The sequence below is a fragment of the Eleginops maclovinus genome, chromosome 20 (genome assembly GCF_036324505.1).
Source record: "Eleginops maclovinus isolate JMC-PN-2008 ecotype Puerto Natales chromosome 20, JC_Emac_rtc_rv5, whole genome shotgun sequence".
Taxonomy (NCBI): domain Eukaryota; kingdom Metazoa; phylum Chordata; class Actinopteri; order Perciformes; family Eleginopidae; genus Eleginops; species Eleginops maclovinus.
In genome coordinates this window covers 23,395,722-23,420,297 of record NC_086368.1, presented here as the reverse complement: position 1 = coordinate 23,420,297, position 24,576 = coordinate 23,395,722, and the positions used below count along the sequence as shown (strand labels likewise).

Below are 24,576 nucleotides of genomic sequence, written 5' to 3'. Positions count from 1 at the left end.
TGCATGCATGTGTACATAAACTGTGCTATTGCGCATTGATGTCCTTATATATTGTAATGCACATGCTATATTTTAAAGTTCAATTTGCACATTTTTACTACAACCATCTGTTTATTTTATTTAGCTTTTTCTTTTATTGCATATTCTTACTTTGCCTCCTTATGTTATGTATGCATTTTATTCTGTTTTTCGTAATTCATTCTAAAAAGGAGAAACTTGGATATGTTTGTGGTTCATAAACATCTGCATATATGTCCTATATGTCACCATTTTCAATAAATAAAAACATGGTTCTGCATATCACAAAATCTGCACATATAGTTAAACCGGAATAAGAATATGGGAAATAAAGTCTGCAATTTAGTACTTTGAGGAGTTGAATTCAACCCCGATCCTGATGCTTTGAAAAATAGAAAGTAAGTAGGTAAGTAGAAAGTAGTAGTAGAAAGAAGTAGAAAGAGTGACGTCTGTAAGTGCTGTGACCTTTGAGTCTTTTGTTCATTTCTGAGCAGGTTCAGTGATTTATAATAGATTCATTTGGTGCTTTCCGCTCAGCAGCTTCTGTCCTTCTGTCATATTGAAAGAGCTGTTCCTCAAACAGACCAGAGTAGATTTGTTGTGGACCCTTTTTGTGCTATGAACCAAATAGCTATGAAGGAACCAATGTTTTTATATTAATATCATTAACAGAACTGAATCCTGATTTCAACATGTCTTGACAAGTATAACTTCTGCCCCTCAGTTCATAACAATCCAGCAAATCTTAAATCATGCACTATAATATATCCAATGCATCTGTCCTTTTTTCATTATTTCTATGCCCATAAAGGTAATTTTATTTGTCTGTGTTTTTTCTGTTTAGCCACAATACAAAGACCACCTCCTGGATAGACCCTCGGTGCCTGGACAAGCCTCAGAAACCCCTGGAAGAATGTGAAGACGATGGTACGTTCTTTTTTTGAGCATTATTTCCCTATTCAGTTGTATATATTTTTGTTAAATCCAAAGCTTATGCTTTACCCTTAAACGGGCCTTTAGGCATTCCATAATCCATACAATTGTCTTCTAATCTAGTGTTGGTTGTCAGGTGTACAGATATATGTTTCTGTCATACTGTTGTTTTATTATTTAAGGGACTATCGGAGAAAAACACCTGTTTATGAGTAAATGAGGAAACTTGTCTAAGCTCCAATTTCTTTTATTATATCCTATCAATTTTTTTTTTGTTAGATCTTCCATAATGGGTTAGAAAAAAAACACACCTTCTTTTCCTCTTTCACAATTCTGTGGTAGATGTTTACAGAAGCGCAGTAGTTCCCCCAGCAGCCTTTAGGTGTCAGTGTTGGGTCACAGAAGCAGTCATTGGGTGTCTCCGCTCTGCTCCTTCTCTTAGCTGTTTGTCAGAGCGCGATGCCCCACAGCTTCACAGGAATTAAATGCATCATTCACATCATGTAGCTCCAATAGGTAATGCTCCTAGAGGTGTAACACAGATGCTTTAAGCCACAAAAACCTGCATGCAAACAGAGATTTTTAATAAAGAGATCATGTGATTCTATCCCCCCTCTCTAAGGTGCGTTACGACAAAATGAGCACGTTCACACACACCGTTGATTGTGTTCATCACGAGGCTCTGGCTTTGATTATCTCTCAGATGTATTTGACTGACTCACAGATATGCACCTTTCCCTCTCCCTTTCTCTTTTCATTTTACAACCGTCCTGTGCTGCTGTGGTGTCCGTCCCCCCCGAGCAGAAGGGGTACACACAGAGGAGCTGGATAACGACTTAGGTAAGAACTTCTCTCCTCTTAACACCAACCCAATTTGCAATTCAAATTGTATCTCAATTTAGAAATGGATTCACACATCCACACCATGACATGCCCGGCATCACCACCAGCGACTCATGATCTCCTTCTCCACAGTTGGTGAGACATGACTATGACTCTAATCATCCAGAAATGACACATTATGCCAGACTGACAGATATTTGACCTTTACCAAAGCCCAACCCTTTGATTTTGAGTCAACACATTAACAAAACTGACTTAATATAATGGTTTGAGAAAGAAAAAATCAGCCTTCAACAAAACTGTCAATTACCCACATGCCAGCAGCAATCCAGACACACTCACACCTCTGCAGATTCCTCATTTCATACAAAAGAGACAAGGGCTGATCCGAGGAAGATTGTTGCAATGATGATTTGATAATGGCTGTCTGTCCGAGTCAGGCGGCAACGGGCCTTTTTTTTCCCCTGAAGCCCATCAGTTCACTAACTAACCTATCAGACACGGCTGTGCGGCTTCTTGTGCAGATAAATGGTGTCTGCAGAGTGTGCCCTGCACCGCTATGCACAGATAATGAGAGACGTCATTCCATCAGGGGCAGCTATATCCATAATGTCGGGAGTAGACCTTTCTGATTTGATATACAGGCATAAAATTGATAGAGAAACATACCTCTTCATATGATTCTCTTTTTGTAGAATTGTAGGGAAGACTGGGAATGAGCAGACCATCTACCATCTGTAACCAGTTTCAGTTTTGTATGATATGATAAGCACAAGGTTCAGCGACTTATCAGGAACGCTATTTAGGTATCGCAGCATATTTTTTCATAATCTGCTAAAGCTCCATTAATCAAGATTATCAAACTACTTTCAGTCTTTTTCTAGCTCTTTTTTCCGAACAGCAGGTGTTTTCAGTAAATCCCAATAAAAACAGGTCACTGTATGCGACCCAAAAGTTGTCGACGCACCGTGAAGGTGAAGCGTCAGTCTTGTTAGCGGCGCCCGTAGATAAGCGTCTTAAACAGCTGCCATGTTACAACCATCAGATCAGCCCTCCAGTGGATGAACACGTTCAATAAGTATCGATCAGCACAATCCAATACCAGTGGGCAAAGGAATGCAATTATCCTCACTTGTCTGAGGAGAGGCAGATTTTATGAAGCAAGGGCGCACACACATGCATAAATACTCACACACACAGAGCCCGTGTATTACATGCTTACTCCAGAGAAATCAATCTGAGCACAGTACCAAGAGAATGAGATGCGAATAGTTAGACATGTAATTCATCATGCTTGACTACCCGCTGAATTCACAATATGTTCTGGAAGGTGGGATGAGGAGAGAAGGTGTGTGTGTGTGTGTGTGTGTGTGTGTGTGTGTGTGTGTGTGTGTGTGTGTGTGTGTGTGTGTGTGTGTGTGTGTGTGTGTGTGTGTGTGTGTGTGTGTGTGTGTGTGTGTGTGTGTGTGTGTGTGTGTGTGTGTGTGTGTGTGTGTGTGGAAAACCCTGCATAATGACTGACAGACATTTCTCTCTCCTGGTCCTTCTCACTTGTGTGAAATGTACAAAATCGTTACGATGGTTGCTGCATATGTCCTCTCTCCGCTAGGCTTTCTCTCTGACACACACACTCACTCACCACCCACACACACACAAACGCAGGTGCTCCTCCAGGAGCGGAACTAGTGCAGTGTGAAATCAAGTGGGTGATTAAAATTTGGCGCGAGGCGATGCGGGACGGCATTCCATTTAATGTTCCAGTTCAAAAATCTGAATGATAATTCACCGTGCTCGCTTTGTGGGTTCACCCTGTAACCAACAGCAACGCTTTAACATGCATTCATTTTATAGCTGCATGTGCTTTTTGTGTTAGCGGCATTAAGCAGAGGGAGAAAATATAGAAATACATTAACTTGAGTTGCTTGCAAACATCATATTTTCAACTCCTGATTGCAGATATTTCTCTATTTTTCTAAATATATATCTTTATTTAACAAGAACCATGCATACACATGTGTTAATATCAAACAGAGAGGAGATGATTTGTGCCAGATTTAGCTAGCTTTCGGCAGGTTCACAAATAACAATGAACAACTTAAAGTGTAAAAGCCTGGTTGCTCAATATTCATGCAGTGTGTAACACAGTGTTGTATGAAGTGTCATGTACATTCAATTTAAACATTCCCACTTATTTGTTTTGCATCTGCTGTTGACTTCACTCTAACCGAGGGCCCTCCTCATTAGAAAGCAGAGGGAGGCTCTCCATGTTGGATGATTGTAATTACCAACTGCTCGCACACAGGGCAGCGCTTAATTGGCTCCGGGTAACGATATGTAAAACTGATACATCACAAGAGGGGGATATTGGACAATCTGTGTTTGTGGCCAATTAGGAGCCTCTGACATTATGTGTGTGGAGGCCGGCCAATAATCAACGCTGCTGTAATCTTATGTTTCTGTCGGAGATAGTGGCATTACTGTAGAAATATAGCGAGAGGAAACCATGGACAATTACAGGCTGTTCAAGTGGGGCCCAGACGTATCCATTTCTGTTCCTAATCAGCGCTGATTACGATGAATTTCACTCCTGCTTTCTGTAAAAATGTCTCCATATGCGAGATTGTATCACTGGGTCCAATGCGACGATCTCAAATTAAGAAGTTTTTCAGACGAGTCGAGGTGACTCTCTCACGGACACAATCTTTAGCAGACAGAGGACACACAGAAGCCAAGGCCAGGCATCTTTTCACTAATATAGACATCAAATGAAACAGATACGTGCTTCTTTGTTAGAATGTTGGAAAGAAAAGTAAATGTCATGATGCCAAAAAGAAATGTTCAATTGATTTCACATCTTTCCAGCGCAATACCAGACACAAGCCTTTTAAAAATGTCTTACGTAGTTTCAAGATTGAAGATATTTGATTGTCTAACAGGCATTTGCACAGTAACATGAAATTCAAAAGAGAAAAACATGAAACAACATTTAAAAAATAAAAAAAACGTGATTTTTCCCAGTCTCTCACTCCCCCAGTATCCCCTCCTTCTTTCTTTCTCCTGTTTCTCCTTCCCTCTCTCTGACCCCCTCACCACACCTTTCTCCCACCTCCTCTCATCTCTCCATCTCCTTTTCTATCAACCCATCCTTTGCCCCGAGAGGGTCTTGGTCTGCCCTTCTTATCTGATGTGTGGAAATGTCAGAATTGTGAGGGGACAAGGCGTGTAGGGTTGGTGGAGGGGGTGGGGGGGATCAGCCCGGCAGCCTGTGAAGCTTCTAAGTGACTGCGGCCCTGGAGGCTGACAGGCAGGCAGGCACAATGGAGAGGCAAAAGGTCTCCACTGGTATCTTCACAGATTTTACTCTGTCTCATACTTACACTTTTCCTCTGTTTTTTTTTTGTAGAACTTCCACCAGGATGGGAGAAAATCGACGATCCAGTGTATGGGGTCTACTATGTTGAGTAAGTGGCGTACAGTATGTAAAGGCACCAAACACTACTCAGTAAACCTAGATACAATTTCTTCTTGCACATAAATATATTGTGCAGCCCTTACTGTTAACAGGAGCCTCTAGCGTTTTCACAGTTCTGCTGTCACGGCCACATTGCGCTGCAGCTATTTTGGTCTTTTTGTGTACTGGAAAATGTAGGCCATTTTGTTTTGTGTCATTATCATTTGGGAAAACATGCGGCGAATGTGTGCATATGTGTGTGCATCTCATCTCGTGTGATGCCCCCCGGGCCCCAGCATTAATACCGAAATGTTTCATGCATTTTCTGATGTTTTTCAAAGCAGTACCTGGGGGCTCAAGGCTGTTGCATTTCAACACCCCCCCCTTCCTCGTTTTTGTCTCTGCAATATATATATTTCCCAGTATACATCTCTCACTGTTCCCTTTATGTGCTGTACAATAGGGTTGCATTCAGGGGTAATTTCTCGCAGCTGATGTCAAGATGTTTGTAGCTTCTCCTGCAAATTAAGCCATCATGAAAATGGGATTTATTTGATGTGATTTGTGGACGTGATTGTGTCAGAGAGGATTTCCTGTGTGCGTTTTGATGGATGCATGTGTATTGTGCCATTGTGTATTAATCAGAGCTTATCCATCTCTCTCTTCTATTACCTTATCCTCTCCTGTGTCTGTTTTCCCTCCACTTTCCTGCTGAAATCTACCTTGTCCTGGTTTTTTTTCCCCCCTTCCCTTATGTCTTATTTTTCCACCCCCAATTTACTCTTTCCTTTTTCCCAACGTCCCAAAGTCATATCAACAGGAAGACCCAGTATGAGAACCCCATGTTGGAGGCTAAGAGGCGCAGGCAGCTGGAACAGCAGCCTCAGCAGCCTCAGCCCCAAAGCCAGCAGCCACCTGAAGGTGAGCGCTACATCCGAGGTTCGTTCACAAGCCCCCACCAAGGGCGTCATTTCCTTTCTTTCTATTCATGTGTGTGACTGACCTGTCCGTGTACATCTCTGTATGTGTGTGTGAGACTGTGTTCTTTACTGCTACTACTGCTACAATGTTTCTTGATGTCGCCTGCTACTGCCTTATGATTTGCTAAGTGCCCTTCCATAAAGGCATACCTATTATTTGCGGCTGTACCGCTCAGCCTCTTTTTGATGTTAATTTCAGTTCTCTGTGTTGCTATCAGACACTTGTTGTCGGTAATAACTTGAAAGCTTTTTACCTGGGTGAAGACAGGTAAGTTTTTCTTCAAACGAAAATTATATGGAGCTTCTTTCATGATTGTCGTCACCTAAGTGCTACGAGTAATAATAGTGACCATTTAGCTCGCACAGCTGCCAAAACACTGCTAATAGGTAATCTCAGGATGCTCCTATTTCTAGTCTTATACCTTATGCATTCACAGGACCCCCCGCAGAGAGATTAATTGTCAATGCAGGCCGGACCACATGGGACCTCCACCTTCTGCTCAGTCAGCAAAAATCATTCGATTCCACTCGATTACCTGCAGATTTTCCCCCCATCTGAAAGTTCTCTTCAAAAAAGCTCAATACCTTCAAGCTGAGTTTTTCTCCGCTTCTGCATTGATTCTATCTCTCTGTTGAGAATATTAATGAAGGTTGCAGGTTGATCTGTGCCTTGATGTCGTTAGAAGGTGATTAATGAAAGATGGTAGCCCTTATGAGGGAATGGATCGCTCTAATTTCACAGACCTTTTAGTTTTAGTCATACATGAATAATGAATACATGAAGTTGTGGTGCGACCTGTTGAACCTGGCGTTATATCTTGGTAGTTTTTATTTCACTACTTCCCTTCCCCTAATGTCCTTTGGGAAGGTTTCTTTTTAGACCCAAAACCAGGAAATGTATTCAATCCACAGAGAACTATTCTTCCTCTGACGTCATAGAAAGAAAAAATGGCCATTTCCCCAAACACACAGCGCAGAAGGACATGTCGTCCAGCCCCACTTTCTCCTGTAAGTAGGGCAGCTGTGCACCTGTCCTGACCCCATCTAGAGAACATGTTCCTCTTGTTGTTGCAGAATGGATCGAGGACTCGGTGTTGGCAGGGGCCCCGCTGGCCAACTATGCTGCCAACCACCAGGAGACCTACAGGGACCCCCAAACAGGACCTCCAATGCCCAACGCCGTGGGACAGAAGCGTAAGTTCCTATTTCTGCAGAACTAAAGTGTGAAACCTCAATAAAACAGAACTACACGGTTTATTTCCATTTGTTATTTTACAATGAGTGGGATGCGGTTATCTCCCAGATTCACACAGTTATGTGTTTATTGGTATTTAAATGATATTCCATTGAGTAAATGCAAATGTAGCTATTACATTATAGTTTTTCCGGTACCACTTTACAAAAAGACTACCCTTATAAAACGAATAGTTTGTAATTCATTTATTAATGAGGTTTTGAACACTTTATAAATCATTAATAAGCTTTTATACGATAAGAGATAAACTGGGCAACTGTGGCCGTTTGCTTGCCAAATAGTGAGCCAACATTTGTCTGTACTGCTAAGCCTGATATTGACTACTTAGCTTAGGAGATCCCAAGACACATCAAGATGGGTGGGGGGAGAATCAACCCAGTGAACAACAGATACCAAGGATGCTGGCTGATGAAGAAGACGGAGTAAGCTAGGTAGCCAATATAAGGCTTAGTCATCGTGCCAAATAGTGAGCCTGTGTCGATGTATGAAAACTATGTTAGAACTGGTTTATAAAGGGTTTACAACCTAATTATAAACCCTTTATGAATCCTTTATAAGAGTAGTCTTATTGTAAAGTGGTACCGTTTTTTGTGTTACCGAGACAGTGCTTAAGGCTGGGTTTGAGTTATGACATCAGAGGAAAAGTTGTGAATTAAGCTGCTCCCTGTATACATTTCCTCATATTTTCTTAATGAGTGGATTACAGTTGTATTCCTGTATACCGCAGACTCGAGGCAGTGTTTGTATTTTCTTAACCATACGCTGCCAAGCACATTTTCATTGTGTATACATCCCCCCTCTGTGTTTACTGTGCCCTCCCGCTGCTTCTCATGGATCCTCTGTTATGTTATGTTCCTTTTCCTAGATGAAATAATAGCCCTGATTTCATCCACCATTTACTGCTACACACACCTACAGACGCAGTGTCTAGCCATGACTGTGTGTTTCTTTCTCCCGGTTGCCAGCTCCCTTTTATACCAGCCTCCCACCAGCAGCTTGTCTAATTAGCCCAGCCATGGCAGAGAATTAACTGCCTCACCCCGTCTCTCCCTCTTACTCCCTTGCTGCTCAGTTGGACGTCTTTTTTCTCATCAATCTCTCTTTACGTTATAGCTCAAATTCTCAGTCTAGCTGAATATTTGTTATCACCACCCGCCCGTCTTTGCTTTGGTTCGAATGTTGGCTTCATCTTTGTGTCTTTCTATCTCACCCTTTCTCTCCCTCCCCCTTTGCCATCGTAGGCCTTGACACTCCTCACGAGAAAAGGCGCCCTTCTTCCTGGTCTCTCTCTCTCTCTTTCTCTGTGTCTCTCGTGGATAAAGTCACCATCAATGTTCACTGTTTTCTTTCATCCTTCCCGTCCTGAACACAATTCTATTCATAGTCGCTGCACACACAAAAACACATGCAGCACATAATCCTCACAAACACAAGGGCAAAAGACTGACTCCAAGGTAATGCATTTTTCATTGAATGCATAAACTCGCACTAACAAAATGTGGTGCTCCTGGTCAACAAGCAGGCGTTCCTCTGTTGATCCCTTCTCTGCACTGTTTGCTCGCTTACATGCTTTCCTTCCGCTGTGCCCAAATCTCCATGTAGTATATGAGGCTTATTAAGAATGGACTATTACAATGATTAGCTCTCTGACGGTCCCCTTTTTTAAGCGGTTGTTCCCCGTTGCACACATTCTCCGACAGTAAACACGACGGATGAATATCTCACTGGAGCTTTTGATTTGGACTGATTCCATCTCATATCTTTCTCTTTATACCCTTAATGCCAGATAATGAGGTACAAAAAGCACGAAAGAGAAGGATGACTGAGTAATTGGCTACCGACTTTACTCATGACTCGAGAGTGGAAATGTGTTTCCATGGATATCTCTTTTTATTTCTCTTTCTAATTACACCCTCACAACCAATCAAATCGAATGCTAGAGGGATCTTGTTGGCAAAAGCCATTCACTATAGCACAACCTCGTACAAATGCTTTTGTCATGTGACCTTCGTGCGTTATGACTTTCACTAAAGATTTCTGTGCTCAAAAAGGTTGTGCCTCACCATTAAACCTTTTTACACGCAACCTCAATTAAAACAAAAATCATTGACTGCCTACAAGGGAACTAAGAGTGCCATTCCTGCCAGATTTCCAGATACCGAAGCCCAGATTGAGTGTATCCCCTAATGGAGAATAGTTTTTAACGTTTGTTGGCTTTTCCATCAGTGCATCTGAAAGATTTATGTTTATTTGTCGTGTGTTCCAGGAGGGAAGCCTTTCTTTACTCGGAACCGATCCGAGCTGAAGGGGACTTTCATCAACACCAAGCTGAAAAAGAGTCGCCGGGGGTTCGGCTTCACCGTTGTTGGAGGGGACGAGCCAGACGAGTTCCTGCAGATCAAGAGCCTAGTCCTAGATGGACCTGCCGCCCTGGATGGCAAAATGGAGACAGGTTGGTTTACTTAATATATCAAGTTTTGAAATAATGCTGCAACTAACGATGATTTCATATTATTTGATTAAACAGTTCGTCAATCCAAAACCAAAAGATATTCCATTTTTATTTATTTTTTATTTAGACGTTTATTGATCAGGGACAAATGCATTAACTGGATTTCATATGAAATACAAAACAGATGTCATGCATACAAGTTTCTAGCCGAAGCTAATTTGCAACCCCTGTCCCTGGTTAGGCTTTTGCTATTAAAACAGAGTTCATGAGCAAAGTTAAAAACAGTACAGAAACATTAATAAACAAAACATATAGACAGAGACAGAATCGATACAATATCATAAAGAACAGCCATTTCCTATAAAATCAATGATCAGATTTCAAGAAAAAGCTGTGCATAATGAATTCCTTACATACAAAATGAAACCTCCCCCATCTTTTCCATCCCCCAGGCGATGTGATCGTCAGTGTCAATGACATCTGTGTGCTCGGCTACACTCACGCCCAAGTTGTGAAGATCTTCCAGTCCATCCCTATCGGCTCCATGGTGAACTTGGAGCTGTGCCGCGGTTACCCGCTGCCCTTTGACCCCGATGACCCCAACACTAGCCTGGTCACCTCAGTGGCTATTATCGACAACAAAGACCCCATCATCGTCAACGGTCAGGAGGCCTCCAACAGCTACGACTCGCCGTCCAGCCATGGAAGTCAGAACAACAATAACGGCTCGTCCAACGGAGGGGCGCCCCTCAACGGCCTCCCCCGACCCTACAGCCCCTCCGGGGAGATGGCCTCCGATACCTCTTCCCATCAAGGCTACCCCAGCGACGTGGTCACCCTGGCCTCATCCATCGCCACGCAACCAGAGCTGATCACTGTACACATGGAGAAAGGAGACAAGGGCTTCGGCTTCACCATCGCCGACAGTCCAGGAGGCGGAGGGCAGAGGGTGAAGCAGATCGTGGATTACCCGCGCTGCCGCGGCCTCAAGGAGGGCGACATCATTGTGGAGGTGAACAAGAGGAACGTGCAGACCATGTCTCACAACCAGGTGGTGGACATGCTCAGCAAGTGTCCCAAAGGCAGTGAGGTCACCATGCTGGTGCAGAGAGGTGAGTGGAGGCTGGCCCCTCTTTTTTTGCATGCTTATTGTCCCTGGGAATATTGAAACTGATGAGAGCAGATGGAGATGAGGAAGATACGGTGGCTTCTGATTTATGCACCCATATGTTGAGGTATTGCCAAACAAAACGAACGTTTCCCATGAATTTACTCAATGCTGTTGACAAAAAAACAATAGGCTTCTGCCTTACAGGCTGTCCCGGCTCACAGAGAGCTCTTTTATTGACACACATAAGAAGGGTAAACTGGAGAGAGGATTAGATCTAGCCAGAGAGTCTGAATACAAGCACATCTAGTGAACATCTTCTTCTTCTCTTTTAGTGTACTCCCACGGTATAGAGCTATCTGGCTTGGTGTAGGGTTAAGTTATTGTACTTTGAGCGTTAGTTGGTCAATGTCAATGCTGCAAAATCATGTGTCGGGCTTCTCAATGTGTGGCACCAAACCTTTGTCGCGCTCCCTGATGTGAGAGTCCTAGCAGCACTAAATGGAAACAAAGCAGCTGTAAATGGAGGATAAAGCTGAATTTTGGTATTTTCCCTCCAATTCCCCTCAAACTCGCAGACCTCCAGAGCTCTAAGCGGACCGTGTGAGACAAGTAATTGGTCTATTTTCTCTTTCAGACTGTCCATAGCTTGCTTTGGGGCTTATTAATTCAAGTAACTAAAAGGTTTTTGTGTTTGAGTGTTCACACGCACGCTTTATCTCCTCTGTAGGTCTAAGTGCTCTGAAATGTCGAGGGAAATTGGTGAGAAGAATTGCAGCCAAGTCTCATTGTATTCTCACATGGAGTCCCGGTGATTCGCTCTACACATTTAGCTTATTCTTAATTTGTATCTCCGTCCCTTTCCCAATGTCGTCACTCTCTCTTTGTCTCGCTCCTCTACACACACCTACCCTGCAAACACACACAGACCCCAAACCGTTCCACTCCTGCTCACTGGATTTAGCTAATGAGAAGCATTTCTTCATCCTGCCAGTGTACACAAACCCATAAAGTGTTACAGCATCATTCTGGGCCGGGGATTAATGGACTGTTAATAAAACAGAACACAGTTTAACCGGGTTTAAGTGAGCAGAGTGACAGATCCGACGCTGACAGGAGGAGTGGCACTGAGCTTAAAGACAAAGGCACGGTTGATGAGGATAATGCATATGGGTAGTTTTAGTTGAACCAGCGTTCCTAATGTCTTTTATGGTCGGTTTTGTCCTACTTAGGATTCAATACTAAGGATGTCAGTCAGCAGAGACACACAATGTCAAAACTAATCTAAGATATAGCGTCATGAAGCAGACCTGCCCCTCTGCTAACAATGCAGATTAATAATAGAAAACATGCTCGTTGCACTTCTCCCATTTAAACATTTATAACCAGTACAAAAAGCAGGTTACTGTATGTTTTACGAAGATCCTTCCTGAAAGAGAGGCTAATGACTCCAACATCCGGACACAGTCAGTAATTAGAGAGCCAGATTGGAGCAGTGCAGTGTGCCAAGATTCTTTTTTTTTTTTCCCACAGTGGGTTCTGGTATCAAACGGTCTCTTTTGGTACCAGCTGAAAATGAGTTGTAGCACTATAAGATATAAAAAGATGGCAAATCCTAAAAAATGTAAGATTTCTTTTTGTGCTTTTGTCAGAATTAAATAAGAAATAACAACCAGCATTATATGTATTTTATGCCTGTACAGTCTATTATTGATTAATCTATTTGTTTCTCTTAATTAATTAATTGATTGATTGTTTTGCCAAAAATTTCAGAAATAAAGTGAAACATACCCAATCAATATTCAGTTTACAAAAATAAAACACAGGCAAAATGCAGTAAAATATCACACTGGGGAAGCTGGGACTAGAGATTTATTGGTAATTGTACTCGATAAATGACTAGTTGATCATCACGATTGACAGAAACTGTTTAGTGCCGATACACTAGACCATGTGTGGCTTTACAAATATATAAAATAGCATATACACATATATGTGTTACTAATTAGTCAAGGGAAATACCTTTTGCTCTATGAAATCCTCACCGACATCTCACCCTGATCGTATCTCTTTGTTTTTCTTCCTCCCACTGAATTCCCACACACTCCCTGTCCTCTAGATTTGCACACGTTGAATGATGAATCTGTTTATATCGCACATTTGTGTTTCATATGTCAACCTGCCACCCCGTCTGCATCATTCATATGTCACACATGTCTGACATAAATACACACACAGTGGAAGTCATGAGAACATGCACCGAGCTTCTGGTTACTGTGCCTTAATTACTCTCCAGCTCTCTCTCTCTCTCTCTCCCTGCTTCCTCGCCTCGCTCCACCAGCAGCAGCGAGGCACACTGGCCTCTAATTGGGGTCCTGATGTCAGCTTTGCTTATCACACACATACATCTTTTTTCCTCTCCTGTGCTCTGTTATATTCTCACTCTCCTTCCATCTATCAAGAGTCTTCTTCCCCGAGCAAACTCCGCTTGTGCATCTAGGCACACACACACAAACACACACTCACACACATTCAGTGTCAGTTTCAAACGCGAACAGCCGTGCATCCAATTATGAATTCAAGGCAGAACGAGTCTTGCGCAGTCTTAATTGGTGGAGATCCGCTCTTCCTCCCACCCTCCATCCCGCGTTTTCTGTTTCATTTCCCCCTACTGTCAGTGTTTAGATTCTCGCCCGCTCGCCCACGCTGTGATGGGAGCCGATCCCTGTGGATGTGCTCAATGATACACACTTGTTAACACTGCCTTGCACAACAGTTTGTCCCCTCTCCCACTGTCCTATCCACCGTGTATGAGCATTTACACGAATCGGTGTGGAAATGTGAGCATGTGTTCTTCTACCACACCGTCTGCTGAAGCAAACCTGCAAATCATCGATCTCATTATGAAAACTTGGCAATGTGAATCTCTTTTGAGGGTGTTAGTTTTCATTTTCACAGCCTAAGAAAGAAACAGTAGCTGTAATTTACCTTTTTTTTTAGCTCCAGTTAATACATACAGGGCTACCCACAGGCCACATTGTTAGGTTATGACACTCTGACAGGGTTTCATGGGTTCCCCACAAAAGCCTCAGAGGTTTTGAAGACAATTTGTGCACAGATATACTGCACACAGGCATGATTTATTACTTCAATCAGGTGTGTGTTTCGTGATACATTGTTCTTTCATTTGTCTAATTACACTGCTCTAATGGGCTCATTTTCCCCCGCCTGTCTTCTCCTGCCCTCGCTGATGCGCTCGCATAATTCATTTTGGCCCCTGATGTCTTGCCGTAGCTCAGACGCTAATTTCCTCTCCCCCGTTCCCTTTAAAAAAAAGGTGTAAATGTTACAGGGTCTGTCGGGACGCGCACACCTGCTGCTGCACAGCTTTTTCCTCAGCAAAATCCTATTTGGTTGTCAAATTCCTAAAGCACGGTCCCTCAGTAGCCCAGCTCATGCCATTAGTCTGCTGTAGAGAAATGAAAGCCATTTTTCATTAGCGTAGATGCAGTCCTTTTTTTGCCATACTTTTCTTTATTTGTAAGGCATGGCAGGTGCTTCTATTAATTACAAAGGTAAATTGTGCCTGGTTGCAGCAACTGCTTGTAGCCATGTGCAGGAAATGTCTGGGAAGACAGCTGCAGCGGGTGAAGGGAGAGGAAGAGAGCGGTGGATGGAACGGTGTCAGAGCATCAGAGAGATGATGAAAGAGGGGCACAGAAACCCCCATGATGTTCTGCTTTCGTCCCTATCTCCCCCCCCCCCCCACTTCACGACTCATCAATCAGCGGTGACACATAAGTCCCTGCTGGTCAATCAGGCCTCGCTCTCCTCTTCTTTCAGAGTGAGGGATAGACCTTTCCTCCCCTCCCACGTAGCCTGCGAACGGACAAATGGCAGGTTGAGGAAATAACACAGACAAGCGCTGTTAAACTATTTAGCAAATGTCAGTGTATTTGATGAACCGCTTCACTTAATCTCCTTTGGATAAATGGGAATCTAAATACCCAAACAAATGTCACAGAGATTATCTGCATGGCTTTCTGGATATGTCTTTAGAGCCATTACATTCCATAGCGTCAAAACACAAGAGGGTGCATATCCTCTTGTTTATGTTTCTTTGCCCTTCTTCGCTTTGCCTTTTAAGTACAGTTTGAAAGAGATTTATTGTGCCCTTGAAGACAAACGATGGGTTGAAAAGCGTATTTTCCTCTGTCTTCATGGACGTGCGGCTCAAAGAGGGGAAAAACAACAAGTGGATCACTGCCACACTAGATAGTCTTTATTGGCATAATGTTAGGCCTCTGAGCAGACAGCTTATAAATGCCTCCTGTCAAAAAGCACTCTGAGGAGCAGTGTTCTGGGAGGACAAACACTGATAGGTACACCATTACGTGAACTTACATAACCCACATAAACAAGCTCACAGTTACCGGCAGGCACCGCCATGAGGCCCATATAATATGGACAGTCTCGTACACACCCATTAGGAAGAGATAAACGTCGATGATGGGTCCCTGCGCAGACCAAAGTCAGGAAATCAATTCACTGTATGGGCAGGAAGCGTCGTATTTTTGCCCACTTCGCATTAAAAATTCTGCTGACTGCACGCTCCAATGGCACCATAATGAACAGCATTGCAGTCCTCAAAAGCAATGATGGGGGAGCGGCTCGCCCGCGAGGTGCCCACGATTCACCGCCCATTCATTTCTGGCGTACTGGAGGCTTGTGCCTGTGAATCATGGCTTGTTGCACGGGGACACGGGGAGACTCCTTCTCTCCCTCAACCCCCACCAATCTCCCATGCCTTCACACTTTCATTTCTATTGGGCGAGTTATAACTCTCCACCATTGCACCATCCTTTGTTTCTATGACAATGCTCTGCAGATAATCTGCGCTGGGGTCTCCTCCGAGGTGAATGTGTGGATTTGTAGGAGGAGGGGAATCACCTCTGCTTTCTAAAAGCCATGGAGGGAAAAACTGTTGGTATCTTTTTTTTTAATCATGATAAAACCTCACGACCTTCATTACATAAAAGAAACATTTCTGTTCATTCTCATTTTTTTTATTTTGCTCTCCCTGGACATATTTGCCATCTCTTAAGTCACATTGGTACGCTCCTCTGGTACATTTAATTTCACACACACTCACTGAGCTAAATAAAGCTGTACTCTGCAGGGCTGTCACATCCTGGCTGCTGATGTACCCAGCTGATGCGAGCCTTTCACTCCTTTGAGACCGTCTGTCAGTTCCCCATGGTCACCAGCCACTGTCACCACGGTGACAGATGGACCTGCCTGTCGGAGGCCATTGCTCCTGGCCGAGATCTACACACACACGGGCGTATTGTGGACAGACAACATAATCTGCCTAATAATGGCCTCCGATTAGCGACTGCTTTGCTGCCAGGCTTTTGCAACAGTCTGTTGATGGGAAACGTACAGTACCTGAACCCAGCTCAGTCCCACGCAATTATATCGGATCAGGAATTTTTGCTGAAATCTTTGTTGAAGTGCATAGATATTAAACTCTTCGTCAAAGTTTTTTTTATTCTCTTAAAGATTTAAAGTGCCTTTTCATTATGCACCCAAACTATTGGTACTAAACCAGCTGTAGGGTTGTCACAGAGAACCAGAGTGTCTGAGTTTTTGCTCAGGCATTGAAACAAGATGACTGTTTTTCTGTTATTTACTGCTATCCCCAATACACTGGATACTTTATTATTCTGGCTTCATAGGAATTCACAATAATCAGTTTTTATATCATTAATCACCAAAGCCACATATCATACAAATGTAGCGCCCTGTAGGTTGAGCAGTCCTCAATTACTCACTGTTGAGAATGGATTTTCTGCCACAAATTTCAAGATTTAGTAAGCAGAACAAAATGAGCTGAAGAGAGGAGGGGCGGTTACGAACAGCGGTCTTGGTCCATTATTTGAGAGATGGAGACACTGAGGATTTATTGAGCACTCTCTCAGTGTTGCACAGGCCAGTCGAGATCGCCCACCTGTCCGAACCCGCTCTTTCCTCCCTCTTGTATGTAATTAGCACTGGAGGTTGGTCCCAACACCCACAACACCTTTTGATCTAGGAGCTTCAAACACACTGTGGTGCTTCACACACTCTCACACACACACATACACAGAACCCCCAACAAACTGCTTCTGCCTAACAATGTGTTGTTGACATGCGCACTGTTTTTATTGCGTTGTTTGTCAAAGGCACTAAGGCTTTAACCGTTTCTATGTATCTATATCATTGAATTAATATGTAATTTATTGATTCGCTTTTACAGTAACACATTTAAATTCGAAGGTGAAATAGGAAGGAGGTCGGTGCGTTGGGAAGATCTGGATCGACCTTATGTCAGAGTCTATTTATCGCCTCCACGGGTGTATCCGTTTTAAGTATCAGTGTGTCCGATTGAAAAGCCAGGAGAGCGAGTGTGCCGAGAGACATTAGCAGACAGCAGCAGCCGCTGAAGGATAATCAAACGGCAGCCTGAAACTTTGACTGACAGCATGCTCAGGCTGGAGAGATTCACTCGGGATTGACAGCTTGCAATCTGCGTGTGATTTACAGGATCGCTATGTGCTCCTGAATGAATGATTCCTATTGATTGGGGAAAAAATGGGGGGGAAAAGGGAGACGATGGGAAGGAGGACAGGGGGAGGAGAGGAAGGAAAGGAAATCTGCAGATGCAACACAGTTGGAGCTGTCATTTGTGAATGAACCCAGATGTCTGAAAGATAAAGAAGACAAGAGCGTGTGTGTGAGATCTTATCCTTTCACTCTCCCTCAAGGATTGACACACAAAAGTGGCCCATATTTTTAGATCAGGCCCCGCTTAGTTTTACTCCTGCTCTACATGTGCTACACACCCCTGCTTGCTTCTCGTTTCACTGTTGTGTTTTGAATATTATAGAGGTAAATACACACCACAAGCCTCGCATTCTCCTCTTTGTTTCACACATTCCTTCTCCCGTTCTCATTTCCATAACTTCATACAACTGTTTATTGAGTCGAGGGAGGGAGTGTTGAGGGCGGAGGAGAGGGCAGCGATATGCTTAAGGAGCAAAATTCCCCCCTCTAGATGCTGGCTGTGTGTGCATTTTAGTCATCCGTCAGTCTTTCTTTGTGTGCTTCTCCGCGATAATGATGTTTCTGCGATGATATTTCTGGTCAACGCTAGCTCAAGCAGAACCCCGTCTGTCATACCTTAAGCACACATCGATTTGCGTTGGGAGCTGAGCCGCCTCATGCCCATGTGTGTGTGCGCGTGTGTGCAGCTGTGTGGATGTTTACCAGCATGTGGGAGGGGGTGGGAGATAAGGAGGAGAAGGGAAGAGGGAGGGAGGGTAGGTGATGATGCTGAGGGAAGAAAAAGGGAGGGAGGACAGTGTGCAGCGAGGTGAGAGAGAGAGAGAGAGAGAGGGAAAAAAGGAAAAGGGAAAAGGGAAAAGGGAGAGACGGGTAGGACGCTGCAACTGCCTATAGATGCTGGAGCCTTCGACAGCGGAGCGCGGCGCTCAGCGGACACAGGAAGATGGTCTCAGTAAGAGGGGAACTGACGGTTGCCTATAATTTAATGTTCAGTATCTTGGACTCCTTCTCCATGGGTAATGCTACGGCCAGGATCTCCAGCTCGCTCTCTTCTCTTCCTCTCCTTCTCCCTCTCCTCTCCTCTCCTCTCCTCTCCTCTCCTCTCCTCTCCTCTCCTTTCTCTTCATTCTCTGTCTTAGTTGCTCTCCAGGATTCTGTCTTCACTTTCCTCCCTCCAACACACACTTGCTCACACGCGTCGGGTTGCCAGGCTCTGTAGCGAGCACCCGGTTAGCCCTCGAGGCTGGCCCCCCCCCCAGTCCTCCGCTGCAACAGTCAAGCCGAGCGCTGGCCGCGGCACTGATGCAGATAGATCGCGATGCCTGTTCACCCCCCACCCACCCACCCACCCACCTCCTCTCTCCTCCCTCTAACGCCAGCCGCGGATGGGCGAGCAAAGGAAACAAGCAGGGAAAGAGAGGGAAGGAGGGAGATGGAGACGAGGGATAGATGAGCAGAGATTGTTTTGGAGTCTGCGTTTCTGCTTTTTGTATTTTCTATGAGCGTGGACGATGAACTAAAACTACATTTGTAACCTTCTCTTTTTCCCTATTTCTGTTTGGCTTCACAGGGGTGGCACCTGCAAAGAAGAGCCCGAAACTGGTAAGTAGTTGGTTTTTTTTAGTCAACATGTTCCTCCTTTCCCGTCTATCCTTCACTCTCCTCCATCTGCACGGTGTATCTGTCAGAGGGATGCTGGTCTCACTCCTCTCTGACTCTCTCTCTCTCTAAGGTGTAACTTGTGCTGCTCCTGTGGGTTTGTTTGTAGTCTTGTTTGGGATGCTGTGCTCTGCGGGGGTGGATCCCTGTAGCTTCACATCAGCAACCCCCCCCTCCTCCTCCTCCTCTCTGTAGCGGGGGCTTTGATGCACAGCGTGAGCTGGGTTGCTAACACGCTGATGATGGCATCGCGCGGGGTGCTAAGCTTGCAGTGTGAGAGGGGAATGTAGGATCACAGCTGAGAGTCGGCCTCATCCTTTGACATCCGCTGCATTAACGCAGAGATGTGATGACTCTGTCTGACTCACTGAACGTGTGTTTGTCAATTTTGTTTTTGCAGGATCGTATGGAGCTGGCTCCTCCATACAGAGATTACACTAGGATGGTATGTGAAGCAGATGAGAGGGGGTGAAAGTTTTGGGAAATGAGGTGTGGTGGTGTTGGTGCTGGGTATGTTAGATGATAACGGTGATGGTATTTTTATAGCGGATGATAGCGGTGATACATTGAGGATGATAATGCTTGATGTTTCAAAGTAAGGTTGGGTTGTTTGGGGGCAATAAAACACATTAAAGAGGACTGCTAATGCATCGAGGCTCTGGACCTCTGTATGGCCTGCTGCTGGGCAAGTCAGAGAAAGCAGTAAGGATTTGTTTTCATTGACCAAGCCCCCGCCCCCCCTCCCTCCCTCCATCCCATCTTCTGTCTCCTTAATAAGTTATTGGAGCAGCAGAAACCAATGTATTAGGGCAGTCCCGGGGGAGAGGGAGAACACAGTGACTGCAGAAGGTCAAATCTAATGGATCCATCAAGGAAAAGAGATTTGTTTTCCTTTAATAGGGGGAAGGGATTTGGACTTTGTGTACATCAAAGTAGAGAGAGAAACCAAAAAAAGAGAGCTGGTGCATTGGCTAATGGAGGCCCCATTTTGTTTGATGGAATAAAAAGCGAGCAAAAAAAATCATTTTTGAGGTCAGGGAAGGATCAGTCCTGAGCTCGGACATTAGCCCCAAACCTAGCCTGCAGTTGTTACTCATTAGATAAATCCTTCGATTTTTACAGCCCCACAAAAACCCAGTGATGTTTCACTCATAACACTTGTATCGGTAAAGCTGGATCCACAGCTTTTAACTTAATATTAGCTCGAGTCTCTTTTAGGTTTAACAAGGATGATGAATACATACATGAATTGCAGAGGTGTGTAGGCTGATTCGGCAAGTGACGAGTGTGAATTTATTGAAGACTGCACTTTGAAGGCTAAAGACTTTGATATCTAAGAACAGATGAGCCACCCCCCCCCCCTCTCTTCTTTCTTACTGCTGTATTTTTGTCCACCACATCCAAAGAACTGGGAGGTCACATGATGCAAAGAGGCTGAACTGAGGTTGTTTTCTCCTGTCGTCTTAAAATATCTCATGCTTTGTCTCTCCTTTGAAAATCTGCAGAGTAATGGAGAAGTTGGGACTGTAAAGAAAGATTTATTGTGACACGGGTCATGGGAAGGATTTCTACTCGTACTTCTGCTCAGGATTGTATGTGCTTAACTCTGCTCAAGCACGGCTCCCTTCAAATCCTTCAGCAGGTGCTTAAGTGCCCATGTTATTGAGGAGGCCAGTGGCAGTTTATGAGTGGTTTTACATTTCTGGCTCCACCAGTAAGATCCCAGCTGTGTTTCAAACACCACACAAGGGCTTTATTCACTGTGAATTTCACTCCAGATGCAGCAATGGATGCAGTTCCTTGCTAATCCATTGCTCTGTGTTAAACAAAAGGAATAAGCAACGCACTCTCGTAGGTTGTTTTCTCCCTCAGCTGAATGACTTGTTCATGAGAAACCATTGTGGTCCTTTTCTCTGCCTTGTGTGCTAAAATAATGATCTGGATCCAACAGTTGGATTATTGTTTGTGTTGGATATGATCGCAATGCAACAATGGTTGACTTTATACTCTCAGGTTCTGATCCTTTACCCACGGAGCAGCCATCTATCATCTTTTAATCGGAAATTCTTCTCGTCCTCACCCCACTGATTCTCCTCCCACCAGATTGTCTTTCCGCTGCTGAGCGTGCAATAACCTTTTTTTTTTGTCTCCGTTACAATTGGCAAATGATATTGATCTGCTTCTCCAACAGCAATTGTCGAGAAAAGACAGTCAGAACAGCTCCCAGCATAGCGTTTCCAGCCACCGGAGCGCCCACACAGACTCGCCTGTGCACCCGTCCCTGGTGGCCCCTCTCAACGAGAGCATCGCCCCACCGCCCCCATCTCAGCCCCTGCCGGGTCTGCCGCCCCAGGACTCCCCGGCAGACGGGACCATCCAAAGAAAACCGGACCCCTTTAAGATCTGGGCCCAGTCCAGGAGCATGTATGAAAGTAGGCGTAAGTATATACGTTTTGGTGGCGGTGCATGGGGCTGTTGGATCGGGGAGACCCTTGGTGTGTTTAGAATGGTACTGCACGCTTTGGAGCAAAATCTGGGACTTGTGCATGTAAGTAACTGGTTTATATGCACATATATTCACTAATAGTCACATATTCTACCAAGTTAATCGCCTGCTGGCTCCAGCTTAATATTTAACAAACAGACCTCTAACGCACAGCTGGGAACATGAGTTATTCATCTGTAAAACAGTTCTTCAAAGCCACCAAGTTGGCACTAGTTTCCGACCGGCATTGGAAGCAGCACGTTCGTTGTCCGGCCGTTTAAAAGCTATTACTGTAGGCGCCTCTGTGGTCCAAATATCGACACTGCCACCATTGACACACTTTTACACTACACTTCCCTAAAGAGACACACAGGCGTATAATTAGCAGCAGTTGTAGAGTTGATGTCAGCCTATTGCATACCCCCCTCCTCTTTGTCTAGCCTCAACAAAGCTAAGGGATAGCTCCAATTAAAAAGAATAACCCTCACATCCTCTGTCAAGCAACAAAAAAAAAAACAAGAGGAAGAGAGAAAGCAGGAGTCTGCAAAGGCCGAGAACATCTAATCACTTCTCAGGCACCCCTTGTCAAGGATTTTCATTATTCAGATGCCTGTGAAGAGAAGGGCTGAACGTGGGCTCAAAGTGCAGACAGAGGACAATAGCGTTTGATTTATAAAGGAAATAAAGAATAGTCAGGAGGACCGGAATAAACCAAGATGAAGGGGGAGATGAAGTCTTCATTTACCTGTCCAAAGGTGATGGAGTCTCAGCAGGGGTTTTTCTAAATTGCCAGAGCCCGTTTGCTCAGTGCAAATGGTGGGGGGGAAAGCAAAGAGAGGACAAAGGATACCAAAGAGGGAAATGACAAAAATGTGGAAATGAGAAATGAAAGAGAAAGCTCCAGCATTGAGGGATCAAGGGATTCTAAGGTAAAGGAAAGAAGAAAGGAGCACGGAGAAAAGGACAGGGAGGACTTTGACCTGTACCTGCAGGTTTAAATCCTCCGTTTCCTCACGCTGCATTGAGCTCTCATCCTAAAGTCCTGCTGGGTGCACCACATTGGGCTCAGGCCTCGGCTGCAGCGGAGACATTTCTCTACGCCACATTCGCGGTAATGAAAAGTTCTGCTGAGATCAAGGTCTTTAAACGCACCATGTGCTGAATGATTTTTCATTTACAGAAAGAAATTCTCCCCAAAAAACATGCACAAAAAATCTAGGCCGGAGGAAAGTTACATGGCCTTCACTTTGCTTACTTGGCCTCATGCAAGAAGCGAAATGTTCTTTTTTTGGTTCAATGTCTTCTTATTTTTCCTCCTCTATTAAGAGAGCATTGTTGTGAACTCTTACCAAGATGAGAAAATTCATCTAGTTTTCACAATCCACAAATATATTTGTCCGAAACACAATTTCTTTGTCTTCTTCCATTACTTTTTAAAGGTTATCTCAATTTAAGTACCATAGTATTTACGCAAGGCACTAAACCTGCCCTTATATGATAATTAAGGGGCGTTTTTTATGATAAAAATAGCACAAAAGAGCCTCATGCCTCCACTTTCAGATCCAGTGAGGCTCATCATTCAGCACACCTGCGTAGAGCAGATTAAGATGGTTAAAAGCATTGGATACATCTGGACATAAATAAGAGGAAATAAAAGATACATTTTAGAGACTGTTGCTGCTTGAGGCCTGTTGTCTGCTATAAGCATGCTTCCAGTTTAATATCCTCACTCTCTGAACCACCCAGCCTGGTATTTGCAGTCTTAACACACAGCTCTGCACAGGTCCGTACATCTTTGTAAAGTATTGATCCGCTCACGCCCCGTTACCTCACTGTGGGAATCACTTATGGATCTATTAATGGACAGAAGCATGGCGTAGCCGTGCTTTGACCCCTGGCGAGTACAGGTGCAGATTGCGACACTTACCCCCTTGACTCCTCCTCTCCCACTTCCTCCGCTGTTAAATTGTGATAGATGGGAAGGGATAGCTTTATTCCAGAGGGATTTCAACTGTTGACTGAAGGAACAGATTGGGAGCAGGCTGTTTGTGCCTTCTGCCACCCTGCCCGCCTCTCAGTGGCTTTAGTGGCCTTGGCAGCCCGTGTTAGAGCAGAGAGGAAATCTCCCTGGGAGTTTGCTCAGAGGTGCATGTTTGTCAGCCCGAACCACACAGCTGCGGCCAAACAAATGCATGCACATAACATGAATAAGTATATACACACATCTAAAGCAAAGAAGCTTATGTTTACGCCGAGATGAGGCCACACACACGGCTCCGTCTCCCCACTGGCTCCTGGTCCCCCTGCGCTCCCTCCCCCATATTCACTGCAACAAGAACCATGAGCTGTCAACCCCTGCAGATCAATGCCTCTTCTGTAGCACAGCCAGTGCAGGAAACATGTTTGATGGCAGTCTTTCCCACCTGTCAACGTTTGTCGGGGAAAAAAACAGTGCTTTAAATGCATATAATTAAAAGGAATTGAATGAGGCTTATACAGGATTAGAATATTTGCCTAACTGGTAAATACAATCATTGGTAAACTCGTAAATACCCTGATTCTTGTTTTTTTGCAAAAAGTTTCTAAGATTATTTGGGGAATTTCAGCCCCTTACCTCCCATAATTTCCCAAGCTGAGCACAGCACCTCTCTAGCAAAACTAGCATACACACAAAGACACAAAGACACAATCTCACACACACACACACACACACACACACACACACACACACACACACACACACACTGGTATGGCAGTTGCACCGCCCTCAACCGTAAGACTCTACA

At 44.3% G+C, this 24,576-nt stretch overlaps 1 protein-coding gene across 3 annotated transcripts in view; it reads left to right on the top strand.

Moving 5' to 3' along the window:
- LOC134882778 (membrane-associated guanylate kinase, WW and PDZ domain-containing protein 1-like) overlaps window positions 1-24,576 on the top strand; it is a 127,818-nt gene that overhangs the window by 89,704 nt on the left and 13,538 nt on the right. Inside the window, exons 6-15 of one of the 3 annotated variants that reach the window (XM_063910711.1) lie at window positions 863-945; window positions 1,756-1,791; window positions 5,198-5,255; window positions 6,054-6,184; window positions 7,300-7,419; window positions 9,747-9,932; window positions 10,385-11,044; window positions 19,217-19,248; window positions 19,706-19,750; window positions 21,497-21,743. In XM_063910711.1, coding sequence (XP_063766781.1) covers window positions 863-945; window positions 1,756-1,791; window positions 5,198-5,255; window positions 6,054-6,184; window positions 7,300-7,419; window positions 9,747-9,932; window positions 10,385-11,044; window positions 19,217-19,248; window positions 19,706-19,750; window positions 21,497-21,743 — 1,598 coding nt within the window. The remainder of the gene's footprint in view (window positions 1-862; window positions 946-1,755; window positions 1,792-5,197; window positions 5,256-6,053; window positions 6,185-7,299; window positions 7,420-9,746; window positions 9,933-10,384; window positions 11,045-19,216; window positions 19,249-19,705; window positions 19,751-21,496; window positions 21,744-24,576) is intronic. The other 2 variants (XM_063910712.1, XM_063910713.1) reach the window with 2 other exon arrangements.